The 17,169-nt window shown below is 42.8% G+C and overlaps 1 protein-coding gene across 3 annotated transcripts in view; it reads right to left on the bottom strand.

Moving 5' to 3' along the window:
• The window catches only part of brd8b (bromodomain containing 8b), an 88,971-nt gene that overhangs the window by 938 nt on the left and 70,864 nt on the right, over nt 1-17,169 (bottom strand). For 2 of the 3 annotated variants that reach the window (XM_084331848.1, XM_084331849.1), the window contains exons 17-18: nt 13,865-14,150; nt 641-685 (exon numbers count right to left, since the gene is read on the bottom strand). In XM_084331848.1, the coding sequence (XP_084187974.1) occupies nt 641-685; nt 13,865-14,150 (331 nt within the window). The remainder of the gene's footprint in view (nt 1-640; nt 686-13,864; nt 14,151-17,169) is intronic. The other variant, XM_084331850.1, reaches the window with a different exon arrangement.

Genomic DNA, 17,169 nt, shown 5'->3' with positions numbered 1-17,169 from the left:
AGGGTTAATGAGGGTGATACGGGCGGTGAGTCTTTCACTGTGTGTGTGTCTGAGAGATGGATGTGCTTTCACAGTGTTTCGATTAATGTGTCATAAGGGCTGTGTGTGTGTGTGTGTCTGTGTGCTCATTTGACCTGTACATGAAACAATCATTATTGGACAAACTGGCCCAAGTATCAGCCCTGTAGGCTGCACCTATCATAGGTCTCGGCTATGACTGTAAGCGAATAGTTTTGATATTTGGCAGCCTTGGACATGTTCATAAACATGGCCTCAGTGGTTTGAAAATGAAAAGGGTAATACAAATAGCAAGATTGTGTTAAGTTTTTGCTGTAACAGGAAGCCAGGCTGTGTGGTGGAGACCAAGCTGTTTGTATCTTTAGATGTGCTTAAAGCTGCAATCCAGATGTTCTCCTCACGATCTAAATTGTGGATGGTGCTCTTGAACAGTTTCATTTGTAGATAGAAAAAAACGTGGTATTGAGTCTGAGCACCTGCACACTGTGTGTGTGTTGAGGGATGTAGGGGGCGTGGCCTTGTCTGGTGGAGTCTAAGCACCTGAATACTGTGTGTGGATGTGTGAAGGGGGGAGGGGGGGGCGTGGCCTGGTCTGGTGGAGTCTGAGTACCTGAATACTTACAAAGAGAGAGAGAAGGAAAGCGGGAGAAGCCATTGGGACACTGTCCTGTAGGAGGACAAACATTAGAGTGAGAAAATAGAGACACACAAGCACGTGGGCGCACACCCTCCCATACAAACACACATACAGAAACGCACAAGCTCGTGCCCGCTCGATCTGTTGCGCAACACACACACACACACACACACACACACACACACACACACACACACACACACACACACACACACACACACACACACACACACACACACACACACACACACACACACACACACACACACACACACACACACACACACACACACACACACACACACACACACACACAAAAAGCATGCACAACGTTAAGACAGACAACAAATAGTAAAACATAAAACACAAAGTCAAGTGTCCCTCCTCTGATCTGGCCTGGAAAATAGCATGAACAAGTGTTCATGCCCCCCTGGTTCAAAACGTAATATATAAATATATATCAATAAGCCATTCACAACTTAACCTTTTAAGCCAGAGCCATAATTTCTAAAAATTTGCCTAAAAGTACATACCTAAGTAAATGGAAGATTGCTCCACTTCTACAAGGTCTATTTGCATGTTCTTGGTATCTAGGGACATCTATGGATCTCAGGGAATGTATTCCCAGTGTCAGAAATATTGTGTCCGTTACTAGGCTTGAGTAAATTGTAATGAACGAAAGGAGAATATCAATTAATATTATTATCATTCTTTTCTTCCATCTTTGACGGTGAATAACACCATGCTAACATTGACCAGGACGTGATGAATTGCCACTGAGCTCATATAGCACCTTCTTGAGATCAAGCGTACAACAAATCTAAGCAAATGAATAAAGGGCAGATGATTTACAGTTTTTTTTGTAGATACAGTACTGAATGTTGCCATCCGGACACATGCAATTTGAAATATGATTATAGAATATCAGGCCTAAAATGGTTATGTGATTAAAATGCGATTAATTAGATAAATTAATTACAAATCCTGTAATTAATTAGATTAATTTTTTTAATCACCTAACGGCACTAGTATAAATACATATAGAATATATATATAGAATATAGAATATAGAATATCAGGCCTATAAATGACCTTATTATGGCCAAGTCATACATATATGGATCGGGCCAAATCTCCTCTTTCCAATGGCAGAGTTCAATCTGGATTTAGTACCACCAGGCACCCGTTACAGGGCAGCAAATACCGTGAATGAAATCTACTGTAAGTACAGTAACCTTTTTATAATGTCCATTGCTCTGCCATTTTTCATCAGATTGAGACATGTTTTTTTCCTAGACGTTCACAGAAAGGTAAAGAAACAAACAACATTGTATTTTATGGCAATAACGTTCAGGTTTGTTCGACCGGTGAGATATAAATCACAGAATTATATAAGAACCAGGGGGCGAGGCCAATATCACCTAATTTCTGTGGTCTATACAAAGACAGACGGACAGATAGATGGAAAGATAGATGCATATAGACAGATACATGGAAAGAAAGACAGATTTGGTCAGACAAACGGATGCAGAAAACAAGACAGACAGACAGTTAGTTGCAGTTTGATGCGGATGGCGACAGACAGACAGGAGAAGTGTGACAGTCCGACAGACAGACAGACAGACAGACAGACAGGAAGTCAGACAGACAGGAGGTCAGACAGATGGGAAGTTGGTGTGGGGAGGGCCAGAGCAGCATGCAGGAAATTAGATGTCTGGGAAATTGAGGAACAGGAGTTATTCCATCAAATAATACTGCAGTAGTATCAACTAAAAACTGCATTACAGCAGTCTGGAGAGATGCTTGGTGTGTGTGTTCTGGAGTGAAATGATGTGGGTGTGTATTTAAAGAAACATTTTGGTTTTGGACACATGCCCTAAAGTTAACACAACTGGTGTTGCTCCTCTTGGCTCAGCCTAGAGTTATGTATTAAACAAGACTGTCCTAAAGTGATCATTAAGACACTCAGGACTCCAAGCTTAGAACAACAACCTTTGTTTTAAGGTTCTCACATCCTCTTGATCTTGATTGGATCTCCTTTCAAAAAGAGAGTGAATGGTGAAATAAATCCTCCGGTGCACATTTTAAGAGGGGTACTTGGTGAATTCAAATCCTTACACTTTTGAGCATGTTCCAAAAACGTTCCTCAAAATTACAATTTTTTTTTGGTGATCTTTCCCCCCCCTCCTTTTCCCGATTTTTTTCCCATCCCACTGTTAGTCGTTATGCCAATTCCCAACCCCCTTCCTGGTTGTTGCGCACCCCCCCCCCCCCTACTGTTGGTCCGAGAGGCCGGAGACTGTCACATGCTTTCCTCCGACGCATGTGCAGCCAGCTGGCAGCCAGCCTGGCAGCGCAGATTCTCACTGGGAGAGTGTAACGTGTGGAAGGTCGCACTACCTCTCTCCAGATCCTACCCTCGCTGTGCAGGCGCCCCGACCGAACTGTAGGGGTCGCTGTCCACAACGCCCAGGACCCACCCACGGCTTCCCTCCCCCTAACTCAGCCAAACAAGTTAGTATAGCGATCAGCCCAAGCCAATGCAATGCTGACTCTCCGGGAGTCGAGACCGCAGCCTCTTGCATTGGTGACGAGCACAATCTCCGCTACGCTACCGCCCAAAATTACTACTTGAGTACTTGTTATGTCGTGGTCAATGTAAAGACAGTATGTTGATGGGGCGTTGTAAGCCAGAGGCTTCGAGATGGCTCCTTATTAAAAGGGGTAGTTCAGATTTTTGAACATGAATCTCTTAAGCCCTAGCCATATTTTCAGAAAATGAGTACATACCCAAGTAAATGGAATATTGCTCCACTTCTACAAGGTCCATTTGCATGTTCTTGGTATCTAGGGACATCTATGGACCTCAGGGAATGTATTCCCAGTGTCAGAAATATTGTGTCTGTTACTATGCTTGAGTAAATTGTAATGAATCAAAGGAGAATATCAATTATTATTAGTATTTATTTTCTCCCATCTTTGACGGTGAATAACACCATGCTAACATTGACCAAACGTGGAAAATTGTCACTTTTTCTAGACATTCACAGAAAGGTAAAGGAACAATATTATGTTGTATTCTATGGCAATAACGTTCAGGTTTGTTCGACACGCGAGGTATAATCATGAAAATAACGTTAAAAAAGAATCTTCACGTCAGACGGCTCCAAGTTTGACAGTGGCTGGTGTGAGCTGGGTAGTGTAGTTTTATGAAATTTCTATGTCCATCAAAAGCATTGGGTCTCCTCTTTCTTAAGACTACAACAGTTTCACGACGGCGTCATTTCATCACGTCAATATTATCTGGTTTCCGATGCAATGCGCAGAGAATTCTATAAACTCATATTTCGCTAATAACACTTAACACATTGACCGCCAGCAGCAGGGGGCGCTGATCCCCCTTCATCGCCAGGTCTTTATTCAATGGATATAGTTTTAGACTGCAACATTTGCGAGTGCTTAAAATATATCTTATATTATATCTATGGGTCTAATAACGCCGTCGACTGTCAGTGAGTTGCTTCCAGTCAACATGCCGAAAACAGATTGTTTTTTCATCCGTACATTTCCGTTTTATACCGTTTTGAATAGAGTATGGTTTGGGTGCTTTTGAGTAATTCCAGGAAAAATACGAGAAAAAGGCATTTTAGTGTAATCCAGTCATCACGTTGTAATTTTTCAGCTGATTATCTAATCATCCTGAAATCAACGCTAGATTATCATTATTATATCTCGTTGTGCATACATGAAATGGCCATCGTAGCGGGGCGCTCCCCCCACCGCAGTCAACGATAATAAGCACATACACCTACACACAGATAGCTTTGATCGCGGTAGAAATAAATATCAGATCAATGCAAGGTTTCATATATAGTGTTCTTACCTCGTCTCTGATGTAATGCAAAAAAAAGAATCCAATTATCTGCGCCATTCCAGTTATCCACAGCGATCATGTCCTCGACAATACCGAGCGTTACACGCGGACAGGGTTAATATTCCATTCTACTCTTGTAAGCCCCTGGCTCGCCTGAGTATTTAAACCCCGCCCGCACGGCTCAGATCGGCTCATAAAACACACCAGCCCATTTTCAATGGGATGCAATAGCTCCGCAAGGCAATTATGAATAGATAGTGAATAAACGAAATAACGATGCCAAAAATATTGCATGGCGGGCAATAACGAGTTAACTCGTTTTTGGCAATTATTGTGTTAAAAGCATTGGTAAACAAACGTAGTGCTGAGAATATACACGTTGACTGCTGTTTTGATAGGGTTAGGGTCTTTACTCTTGGCTACATTTGAAAAAGAAATGCAACATGAATTAATACAGACTGTCTTAATCTATTTATGACGTTAAACAAATCTCGGCCCGATACCGGGCTGGTCAGGCTTAATTAAGGGGTTAAGTGCTATGGAATACTGTAGTAGTAGTAGTAGTAGTAGTGTAGTTGATGCAATGACATTACAGTACCTTAACAAAGCATAACATGCAGGCAAATAGTTCAATCATTAACACCTAAAACCTGCGGTACTTGGCACACGTGTTGTGTTACACTACCAGATGGCTGGGCCGTGTTCCAAAAAAGAACAGCAGATTTCTGTGGTTGATGGTTGAAGTTGTTGCCTGCATGGATATGGTGTGGATGAACACAGTTTCTGTCTGACTGAAACAGGTCAAGTATTCCAAACCACTTAATGTAAAAAATAACTATCCCTTTAATAATTTAGTCAAAGCTTGTACCAGTTATTAGAGGTCCAGTCCAGAAATACAGTTTTTACAATAAATGAAAGGTCTCCTTGTACTTACTATTATGACCCATAATAGTGTTCAAATAAAAGTAGGAGGAAATACTACGGTAATGCACATTCAGTGCTATTGGCTACTGTAAACGGCAATCAATATTCCTCCCTAGAGTCCCTCCCTAGATTCCAGTTTTTACAGGTAACGCATAAATAATATATGTGGAATGATATAGTATTCTGCTAGCCATTTCATGGGGACTAGTAGAAGATGTAGAAGATGACTGCAGTAAAAGCAATAATACAAAACAAAAGTTATTTAGTGAATTCATTTTCATGGAACTCAATCATTCCTCCCAGAGGCCTTGACTAATTTATTCTTATTCTGTTGAAAAAAACACACTCAAATGTAAAGGTAGTTGTGATGAAGATGTTGGTGTTGCACATTGCTAAATGTTTTTGTCTTGGTCTGATGTGTGGGTTGGAGATGAGTGGGGATAGAGCTAGGTTGAATTGACACCTCAGGCTCTGCCAAGAGAACTGGAGAAATTCACAGTATAATAAGTTACTAAACTCCAACCTAAGACATAAACAAAGTGTAATACCAAGCTGGGTTCTTTGGCTAGCGGTTGCTGTTTGACGGCATTACAGATTCTATCATATTTCTTGGTTATTCTAAGAACTGGGACATAATGGATTCCTCAGAATGAAATTTTCCAAGTATTTCCCACCTTTCTACAAGCATAAGCAATATAGGTGCCTTTATGCACATGCTCAGAGGATGTGAAAGGTATATGAATTTTGAAAAGATAATCATATTATTAGATACCACAAAACATAATATGCTCCATGACACTGTAATATTGTTGTTTAAAGGGGAACTATCTTATAAATGGCCTTTTTCAGTGTTTAGCATTGTTTCCTAGCTATGTGGACTTATATTAACACTTTGGTTGCCATGGGTTAAATTCATGATATACCATAGGTTGCCGGCTCTATTTGTCTATGGAGAAGTACCCCTTCTTTGCATGGCTATAACTTTTTAAATTCTATTGCTACATTGCCATTATTAGGGCCCATTCAAAGTCCTATATGTATTGTTCATTGTGTAGCAACGTTAAACTTTTTCATTCACATATTCATAGTAAAGTATGGTCTAATGCAGGGGTCGGGAACCTATGGCTCGCGAGCCATATATGGCTCTTCTGGTGACAGCATATGGCTCCCAGAAATTTTTTAGTAAAAAAAAAAAAAAAAAAAAAAATGTTGTTTTTTGTTTTTTATACTTGTGATATTTCTTAAAAATACTGTGTCATTTTAAAGTAAACAGAAATTAGTTTTGAAGATACAGCTAATAGTATCTGTAGCTGAAGATATAGCGAGCAGAGCTGGCGAGGGAACACAAGTGGACAGAAATAAAAGATCTTCAACCTGAAGACCAGCTGATTCTTAAAACTTGGAACGAGCTTCCTGTGACATACCACACAATGCAGCGTGAGTATCGCCGTATTGACCATGTTTGGCTCTACATATGCATGTGGGCAGTCATTCTCGCATATGAGGAACATTAAGACCAACCTACGCTCACGTTTAACTGATGGAAGCCTCAACGCCTGCATGAAGCTCAACCTCACCACGTATGAACCAGATTACAAGGCCATCAGCAAAACCATGCAGCACCAGAAGTCGCATTAAAAGTAAGACATATTTAATTTATTATACGTTAAAAATACCATATGGCTCTCAATGAAATATATTTAGAAATATTTGGCTTTTATGGCTCTCCCAGTCAAAAGGGTTCCTGACCCCTGGTCTAATGTATAAGTATGTTTTCATCTCTTTCTGCAGCTTTCTCCAGAACGTGATCTATAGCCCCAAATGCATTATATTGATGATGCAATACAGTTTTATGGCAATCAGCGCGATATAAAAAATTCCAACTAGACGTACTTCTAGAAGTTACTACACATCATCTGATGTTGACCGGATGGGCTAGGGGGCGTTTATAATTCCGTGGGCAGCGTTATACCAATCATCTAATGTGGGTCAAATGTTGATCATAGCAGTTAGTATCGAAGACGGTAATTTTACACGCTAAAACTCACCCCAGTCTCCGCGCGCCGTTGGGCGATCATCGTAGAGTAGAAATTGTATCATTATGGGATGTAGATTTACCCGGTCCATTTCCAGCTTGTATAATGGTATATACGTCCAAATCATGTTGTTTATCGAGTTATTGGCAATCGATCGCTATGTAGTGTGTCGAGATCGAGTCCCGGGAACCTATAGCGAGTGCCCGGAAGTAATACGGCCGATCAGCACAACCTCCATAGCACTTCCTGTTAAGCGATTGCGCCGATCGGCCACCAGATGGCGCTCCTGAACCGCCAGAGAGCTCAGTGGGTCCTCCTGGTGGATCTCAGGCCAGCGGAGGGGAAATATGAATCCGATCGCAGATTTTTTAAATATTGATATAAGGACGCTGTAAAGCGTCCTCCGGCAACTTGAGCATGGCCGGGAATGACGTTTTTAAGCGTTTTCCGGCAGTCAAAGTGTTAATATGATCTATGTCTCTAATTCTCATATTGGCGCATTCTTCCAATTCTCCTCTCACAATATTCACCCTCACTGAACTGAGTCATCTGAAAATGTGCTGATTTGTGATGTCAGAGAGACTCTGCTGCATAATAATGTGGCTGTGTGGCCCCTTGGAGCACCACAACCTGCAGCCCAGGCTCAAAACGGCCTAAGATCTTGAGGTAGAAAAATGCTGTTTTTGAGGACTTGATTAGAAATACAAAACAATGAATTAAAAAAAATAAAGAATTACAGAGGTGTTCCATAAACTCACAGGAATTGTGTAAAAGTGCCCAAATAGTGAAAGAAATAGTAAAATAGTTCCCCTTTAAAGAGACAATTGTCTAACCCTTAACGACAGCCAAGAAGATCATTGCTCACCCGTCTTCAGTCACCTCATATAGCCTTAATAATTCAGCAGTGGATAATGCATTCACAGTTGTGTTTGAGCTTTGCAGCGAGGATTAACAAACATAAAGCACCCACTTAGCCTCTGAGAGTCTGCTTTACAATCCCATCAACTTTATATAAAGCAAACCTCTGACTTTGTAGATCTAAAGCTAATTTGTGAAGCCTTTGTAACATTATAATTTTAACACATTATTTGGCTCTTGTGGTTTCTAGCTTTAGGACAGATTTAGTTATTGCACACAAATCTAGGCTGAACCATTTACAGATACATTTAAGATAATACTGTACTGTATCATCTTATTCTTATATTATCTTGTGTGATTTTCATAATCGTATATTGTGACGTACTTGGGTACGTGGGTTGGGCATTATCATTATTCCTGTATTTATGACACCATCTGAACATCAGGTTAGTATATTTATTGTGTTGTCTGTTATGTGTGGTGTTGTGTCATCTCCTAATTTCTGTTTCTATTCACAGATGCCACTCATCTCCCTGATTGGATTGGGTGCATCTGATTGGTGCACCTTGGAGCAGGCAGTGGAGATGGGTGGTTAATAGAGTGGAGATGACACAACATCGGGGCGCCTCACTCTGTCAGTTGACACTGATAGAGTTTCGTGAGGTTGCCATTGATTGACCACTGTGTGGATTACCTTGTGCTTATGTTGGCCACTGTGTGTGGACTTACCAGTAGCCAGATATATAGGTATTGTGCTGTGGGCCTTAGAGCCATTTGCCTTCCTGCGTGGAAGTAAGTATCTATATATATATATATTTATCGGAAGTATACTATATCTTATATCATATGGTATTATATATGTATATTTAGTATTTACCTATACCTCACTTTGTCTGTTCTCCAATTACCTTTTTCCCTATTTGTTTACATGTTTGTGGGTTGTTTTTTCCCTTTGTTGCCTAGTTAAATCAGTGGAGGTTTCAAGTCCTACCCTGCAAGAATAAATATAATTTACGCTTTGGGAACAGTGGGTTTAAATCCCTGCTATAATAAATATCATTTACTATTTGGAACAACGCCTGGTGTTATTTTCTTTACCTGCCTGGGACCGGTGCTTTAAAAGCACTACTGGACGGGCTGGTTTTCACATACAGCCCGTTCCAGCTTATTCTATATTGTCTTGTGACATGGCTATGTGACATGGGGGCTCATTTCCGGTCTTTCATGTCCTTGTGACATGGGGGGCTCAATGCCGGTCTGCTGTGTACGTTTGACATAGGGGCTGATGGTATCAGGTAAAGTGGCGTTGTTGTTTATTAGTATTTATGTATCCATGCTGTGTTTTATATAATAATTAACCATTCGTGTATGCTCTTAACCAGATCTCTTTTTTCTACCACATAGGTAACTGGGGGGGTCACCTGCTTGGCTAGAGGGTGGGGGGCACGAGTCGTGATTCCGGTGGAGTGCGCAATGAAATCGGTAAGCGACTGAAGATATGTGTAGCCTTCGTCCCGGTATAGGGAGTAGTTTAGCTGGGATAGGCTAGAGTGACACAGGTGACTCCTAATTGAGTGGTTAGGAACATTTGTTATTGTTTTCATTTGGTAGATGTGGTCAGTTGGATTGTTTTGGTTAAAAGGTATAAAAACAGAATGTGTCTATTATTATTGCGCACAGTCATGGTTAACTAGGTGAGGACGTTATATATATATTTTTTTTTGGTGTATCATAGTCATGCAAAACGACATATTATGGCGGCGTCAGCGTTTGTTTTTGAAGTCTTTGTGGCGGATCCAACAGAGGATCAGGTGGAAGGTTGCACTAAGGCGGAATTGGGCCTTATTGCTAAGCATTATAATATTGCGGTGCAAAGTTCCCAGTCCAAGGCTGATATGAAAGCGGCTGTAATAGCGGGGTTGGTGGAGCAACAGGTGTTCAGCACGGCTCGGGGAGTAGTGAGTCATAGTGACCAGGAGGTTGAAAACACTGGCGAATGGGTTGACTCTCCCTTGCGTGATCTTAACCCGGGGGGTGGTGCTATTAGGAAGAATGGTAGTACGCCCAGAGCTGAAAGTGAGGGCGCGGGCGATTCAGATAAAGGATCCACGTCTTCTGGCCATACGCGCTCTAGTCTGCGTTTTGCCCGTCTCCAGATGGAGGAGAGAGCGCTTTTGCGCAGGGAGGAGCGAGACAGGGAGGAGAGAGCAGCTGTACGAGACAGAGAAGAGAGAGCAGCTGTACAAGATAGGGAGGAGAGAAAGGACGAGAAAGACAGGGAAGAGCGAGAAAAGGAGAGAGAGAAAGACAGGGAACTTCAACTGAAAATAGAGAGAATGCGGTTGGAAGCTGGTGGTGGTAGTGCTACCTCCTCTCCTGCTGGGGTTTCCCCGGCTCACTTTAATATCGGCCAGCACGTTAATCTGGTACCCATGTTCCGAGAATCAGAAGTAGAGGCTTATTTTTTTGCTTTTGAGCGTATTGCACAGGCTCTGCATTGGCCGGTGGAGATGTGGGTAATTTTACTTCAGACCAGGCTCACTGGCAAAGCCAGTGCGGCGGTTGCGTCGTTAACTATGGCTGACAGTCAAAATTATGGGCGGGTGAAGAATGCTGTTTTACGTGTGTATGAGTTGGTTCCCGAAGCATATAGACAGCGTTTTCGCTCGCTCAGAAAATCCCCTTCTCAAACAAATACTGATTTCTCCCGTGAACAGAGGAATCTTTTTGAACGATGGTGCGCGGCGAGTAAGGTGCAGGATCTTGCAGCCATGAGCGAGTTGGTACTCATGGAACAGCCTGGTCTGAAGTAAAATTACCCACATCTCCACCGTCCAATGCAGAGCCTGTGCAATACGCTCAAAAGCAGAAAAATAAGCCTCTACTTCTGATTCTCGGAACATGGGTACCAGATTAACGTGCTGGCCGATATTAAAGTGAGCCGGGGAAACCCCAGCAGGAGAGGAGGTAGCACTACCACCACCAGCTTCCAACCGCATTCTCTCTATTTTCAGTTGAAGTTCCCTGTCTTTCTCTCTCTCCTTTTCTCGCTCTTCCCTGTCTTTCTCGTCCTTTCTCTCCTCCCTATCTTGTACAGCTGCTCTCTCTTCTCTGTCTCGTACAGCTGCTCTCTCCTCCCTTTAAACTCTGTATGCCCGAACGAACCGAACTGTGTCTGAATGAACAGAAAGTATCTACTCTCCAAGACGCTGCTGTTTTGGCGGATGAATTGGCGTTGACGCACAAACATGCTTCGGTGCGTAACGATACTGTGTGTGTTAAAAACGGTGCGTTTCCCTCTCGGGAATTACCATTTCGGGGAAGTGGCGAGCGTGCGTATCGGCCACGCTCGCCTCCGTCTGAAAAGAGACATTGTAATTATTGTAAGAAGCCAGGTCATTTGGTGGCGGACTGTTATGCATTTGTGCGCGATCGGCAAGATACTAAAAGGCCAGCTCAGAAACCAAAGGGGGTGGGGTTGATTAGCACTGTCTCACGCCCAGAGCGGGAGAAACCAGACAGTTGTTTTGAACCTTTTATATCTTCTGGTTTTGTGTCACTGTCGGGTAAGGTCTGTGACCAGCGCGAGGTGAGGATCCTTCGTGATACAGGTGGTTCACAGTCCTTTGTGCTGCCGGATGTATTGCCGTTAAGTGTGGAGTCGTCTTGTAATACAAGTGCTATTGTGTGCGGGATAGAAATGGGCTACACGCCCGCTCCGTTACATATGATACATGTGCGGTCAAAGCTAGTCACAGGTTGTTTTCCCGTGGCGGTTCGTTCCTCTTTTCCGGTAGCCGGGATTGATTTTATCATGGGGAATGATATAGCTGGGGGGAAAGTTCTGTGCGATGCGTTGATTGAGTCATGGGCAATCCAGCCACGCTCGCCGCCGTCTAGGAGACCGGTGGTGTGCAATTATTGTAAAGAGACAGGCCATGTGGTAAAATGATGTCGTACGCTGAGGAAGCGACAGGACAAAAGAAAGTCAGCCAAGAAACCAAAAGGTGTGAGGGTTGATTTTGTCATGGGGGACAAAAACAAGTTCGCTGGGGAGAGTGTGATCCCTGTAGTGGAGGTTAAAAAGGCTCTATTGACCGACTTGTGTTGTGATGAATTGATTGATGATCACCCCAATGTGTTTTCTGCTTGTGTTGTCACCAAGGCACAGGACGGAAAGCGAACTCAAGTTTTGGCGTTGAGTGACTGTCGGTGGCGAGGACAGGGGGCCATCTGTTGAAGTGATGGAAGAGGTTGCTGTATGTAGCGTTCAGGGGAAGCTGGTAATTCCTGAACCATCTATTGGAGAGATGGAAGACGTACCTCTGTCGCCTGAGCAATTGATCGCTCTAGAGCGGTGGCTTTACCCTGGCGGCTGGGTGTGTAGCTGACCATGTGCATTTGACATGGTTTTTTGTGAGTTAGATCTCACCACATTTTGAGACCGGTTTGCATTCGGTAGCCGGTGTGTGCTACATGCAGTTTTCAATGACGTCACTGCGCGTCTATTTTTGCATACGTGCATTGATTGTGGGAGGAGAATTTTTTTTGTTGTTTCTGTTCTCCTTAGTGTGTGTACTAACCTCATGTTGGGTAATAAGTAATGTTTTGCTCGCCCTACAGGTTCGCTCTTATGGGGGGAGGTGTGACGTACTTGGGCATTATCATTATTCCTGTATTTATGACACCATCTGAACATCAGGTTAGTATATTTATTGTGTTGTCTGTTATGTGTGGTGTTGTGTCATCTCCTAATTTCTGTTTCTATTCACAGATGCCACTCATCTCCCTGATTGGATTGGGTGCATCTGATTGGTGCACCTTGGAGCAGGCAGTGGAGATGGGTGGTTAATAGAGTGGAGATGACACAACATCGGGGCGCCTCACTCTGTCAGTTGACACTGATAGAGTTTCGTGAGGTTGCCATTGATTGACCACTGTGTGTGGATTACCTTGTGCTTATGTTGGCCACTGTGTGTGGACTTACCAGTAGCCAGATATATAGGTATTGTGTTGTGGGCCTTAGAGCCATTTGCCTTCCTGCGTGGAAGTAAGTATCTATATATATATATATTTATCGGAAGTATACTATATCTTATATCATATGGTATTATATATGTATATTTAGTATTTACCTATACCTCACTTTGTCTGTTCTCCAATTACCTTTTTCCCTATTTGTTTACATGTTTGTGGGTTGTTTTTTCCCTTTGTTGCCTAGTTAAATCAGTGGAGGTTTCAAGTCCTACCCTGCAAGAATAAATATAATTTACACTTTGGGAACAGTGGGTTTAAATCCCCGCTATAATAAATATCATTTACTATTTGGAACAACGCCTGGTGTTATTTTCTTTACCTGCCTGGGACCGGTGCTTTAAAAGCACTACTGGACGGGCTGGTTTTCACATACAGCCCGTTCCAGCTTATTCTATATTGTCTTGTGACATGGCTATGTGACATATATATATATATATATCTCAGTGTACGCCCCTGATGTCCCCCACCCCCTGCCCTCACCTTCTCGGCCGCCTCGCCCGGCTTCCGGCCGCCCTCCCGGCCTCGCAGGCTCTTGGTGGAGATGGCGCTCTCCGAGGTCTGCATGATGAGCTGCGTGGCCAGGAACTGCTGCACATGCTCCAGGACATCCCGCTGCATCTCCAGAGCCATGTGGTAGACGTCGTGGTCCGACGAGTTGTACATGACGGCGTTCTGGAACATCAGCATGATGTCGCGCTGGAACTCTGCCGTGGTGCGAATCACGCCCGACTCAATGTTCTTCTTGATGGCTGACAGGTCCATGGGCCTGGGGATGGTGGGGAGGGCCAAACAAATAAATATATATATATATATATCTAATATAGGATGATTTTGTTTGAATCTAATCAAATCGTTTCTTTCAGTGGATGTGTGAAGATTTTCACTAAATGTTATTTCTAGCACACCTCCCGACCTGCAGTCATCTCTGGCTTGCTTTGCGCCAGGTTTCTGCTGAGCTACTAGGGAAACTCAGTTGACCAGATTACACCTTTTGAGAACAATGGGTACTAAGCGCATTTCCCATAATATTGGCACTTTCCTTTAAACATCCCATGCAATGAAAATGTGTTTTCCTCAATTTCATAATTTTTGTCTGCAATCAATATCAATTTTGAATTCGATCACATCCTCACAGTTTGAACATTTTACCAAGTCAAACTCTCTAATGGTGGGAACATATTTATACATTTTATGATTCAGGGGAACCTACCCTTCATTTCTGGTGCAGTGTCAAGTCACCATCATACATTACCTTTTTGTGAGCATACAGTATTTGACATAATACAAATAAAAACACCCAGTGAAAAACCCTTGTGTTTTTTTGAATACCTGCTTAGTTTACCAGAGGATTATTGTTTTCTCAACATGAACAGTTATATTTAGGTGTTTTGAAATTTGGTGCAAATACACCTTTTCCTCAGTGGTCATTTATATAGATATTGTTTTGTAAAAGTGGGTAGAGGGTTAAGGTGAACAAAGATAAATCATATATTATGTTTCTAAATTAATAAGAGAGAAGAAACCAAACAGTACCCCACCCATTTGTAAATACCATAGAAGGATTTAATTATATTATATTGGTATTAAAATAAAACCAGTGATGAGCACCCTTAGTTAGTTAGTTAGTTTCACTTTATTGTCCACAATGTGAAAATTTGTCTTTGGTCTCACCATTGAACAAACAAATAAAACAACAGCAATGACAGCAGACATTATACATATACATTAGGGGTGTAACGGTACACAAAAGCCAATTGAGTCAGTATGACGGCCGGCCCAAGCCGGAGGCAACGCTGACAGCCGGATTCGATACCGGTGTCTCTCGCGTTGGTGACGAGCGCTTAGACCGCTGCGCCACCCAGCCAACGAATATTCTATATTGAAATTAATAGTCGACTTGTTAAAAAAATGTAATTGTGAAAAAAACAGCCCCTGGTGGACGTGGCCTATATGCGCTGCATGGCGGATAGGAGACACGCGACGTAATTGAGCTGAACAACGTGCGACTTAATGAACAACAACATTAACAACAACGAAGACAGTGATTTTCACTCTGAGCAATGACAAGCCCCGGTTTGAAATACTTTAGTTTTGATTAATTTGTGGAACCTCGAGACAGTTTCATGCAAGCTATGTAAACTACAGCTGGCCTGCTAAATTACAGGTAATCTCTCAGTGTTGTGTGTGGGTTGAACACCCGGCCCTTTGCGCAAATAATATTTTGGGAAGGGGTGAATTTGGAGTTTTGAATACAATTCTGCACGCACGTGTGTTCGTTAGTGGTTAACGTACCGTTGCAATCGTTCGGTACACAGCCGTACTGAACCAAAGGTCCAGTACTGAAACGGTTCAGTATGGATATGTGTACCTACCATTACACCCCTAATATGCATACATCTGTAATGGGAAAGTGCAGAGAATGTAGGAATACAATACATCAAGAATAACCGTGTCTAACGAGTGCAAGATTAATTTAATGCCTTAACACTTTGGACGCCACAGCGATATGCGTGATGTGTTGTTAAAAGGCTGATGCTCTAAAATATAGGAATACGTGGCGGTGTTTTCAGGGCTATAACTATATTCTATATTATAGCTATGGATACAATACTATGGCCCATTTGACATCGACTATCTATCGTTCAATATGTGTTAAAGAATTTATTTTTTCATCCATACGTTCCCGTTTTACACAGTGGTGAATATGACTATAGTTTTAGAGTAATCCCGTCTAATCCCAGAAAACGACGCTATGCAGCAATACGTGCAATTCACTAAAAACGTTGCCATTTCTCGCCTGTACACGCTACTATTTTGAAATCATATCTATATTATCGGTATTGTGTTTCATCATGAATGCATGAAAGGGTGGGGTGGGGGGGGGGGGGGGGGGGTCGTTTTTGTATGCTTTGATCGTCACCAACGGCACACGTTGTGGAGTAAAATACACACATATTGTGATCGAAGTGAAATCATGGTTGGATCACAGCAGGATTGATACCATATAGGCCTTACCTTCACTAGGATGTACCCCAAAAAGAATATTCCAATTATCTGATCGCGAGTCCCAGTATTGGTGTCGATCGTGTCTCCAACATAATCCGCCACACATCATGCACCGGGAGAAATTCACGCTTCTCAATCCGACCGTTATAACCACCCCCCTTGCCCGACCAATAGAAATCCGACCAGAGACTTTTGATCGACCCACAGGCCAAGATATAATGTTTCAAAGGGTGCTTGATACTGCAACCTGGGTGGATGCGGCCGGTATTGCACTTTGGCATTCTCAGGATGATTCCCCATGTTAACCCAGATGTCCGTGTGCCTGTAATAATGAATGGAAATATTGAATAAAAGAAATAACGATGAAAACCCGACTATACTCGGGTTTTCGGGGGTCCTGGCGCTCAACGCATGGCGAGATAACCTGACTATCATCGGGTCTGGCGTCCAAAGTGTTAACACATTGATTGCCGTTCACGTAGATCTACGTTTCTGTCGCCCGACGGTTGAGTGCCGGAAACGTAGATCTACGTTGCTGTCACGGTATTTCTTTTATTATCTATTGCCATTCATAATTCAGCGGGGCACCTTGTGCATACTGTTCCGAGTGTGTCTGAGATGGCAGACGGTATTATACCGCCCTCTAACGCCTTCGGCCAGTAATGCACACCGTTAGAAACGGGTTGGTTTCTTTTCTCTACCGAGCTGCGGCATGGGGGCGGGTCCTAAACACTCCGGCAAAACACACGCTTGTAGGGATGCTTTGGACTACTGACCCC

This window comes from Notolepis coatsorum, assembly GCF_963971535.1.
Source record: "Notolepis coatsorum genome assembly, chromosome: 16".
NCBI classification, from domain to species: domain Eukaryota; kingdom Metazoa; phylum Chordata; class Actinopteri; order Aulopiformes; family Paralepididae; genus Notolepis; species Notolepis coatsorum.
This window is presented reverse-complemented; position numbering and strand designations above follow the sequence as displayed.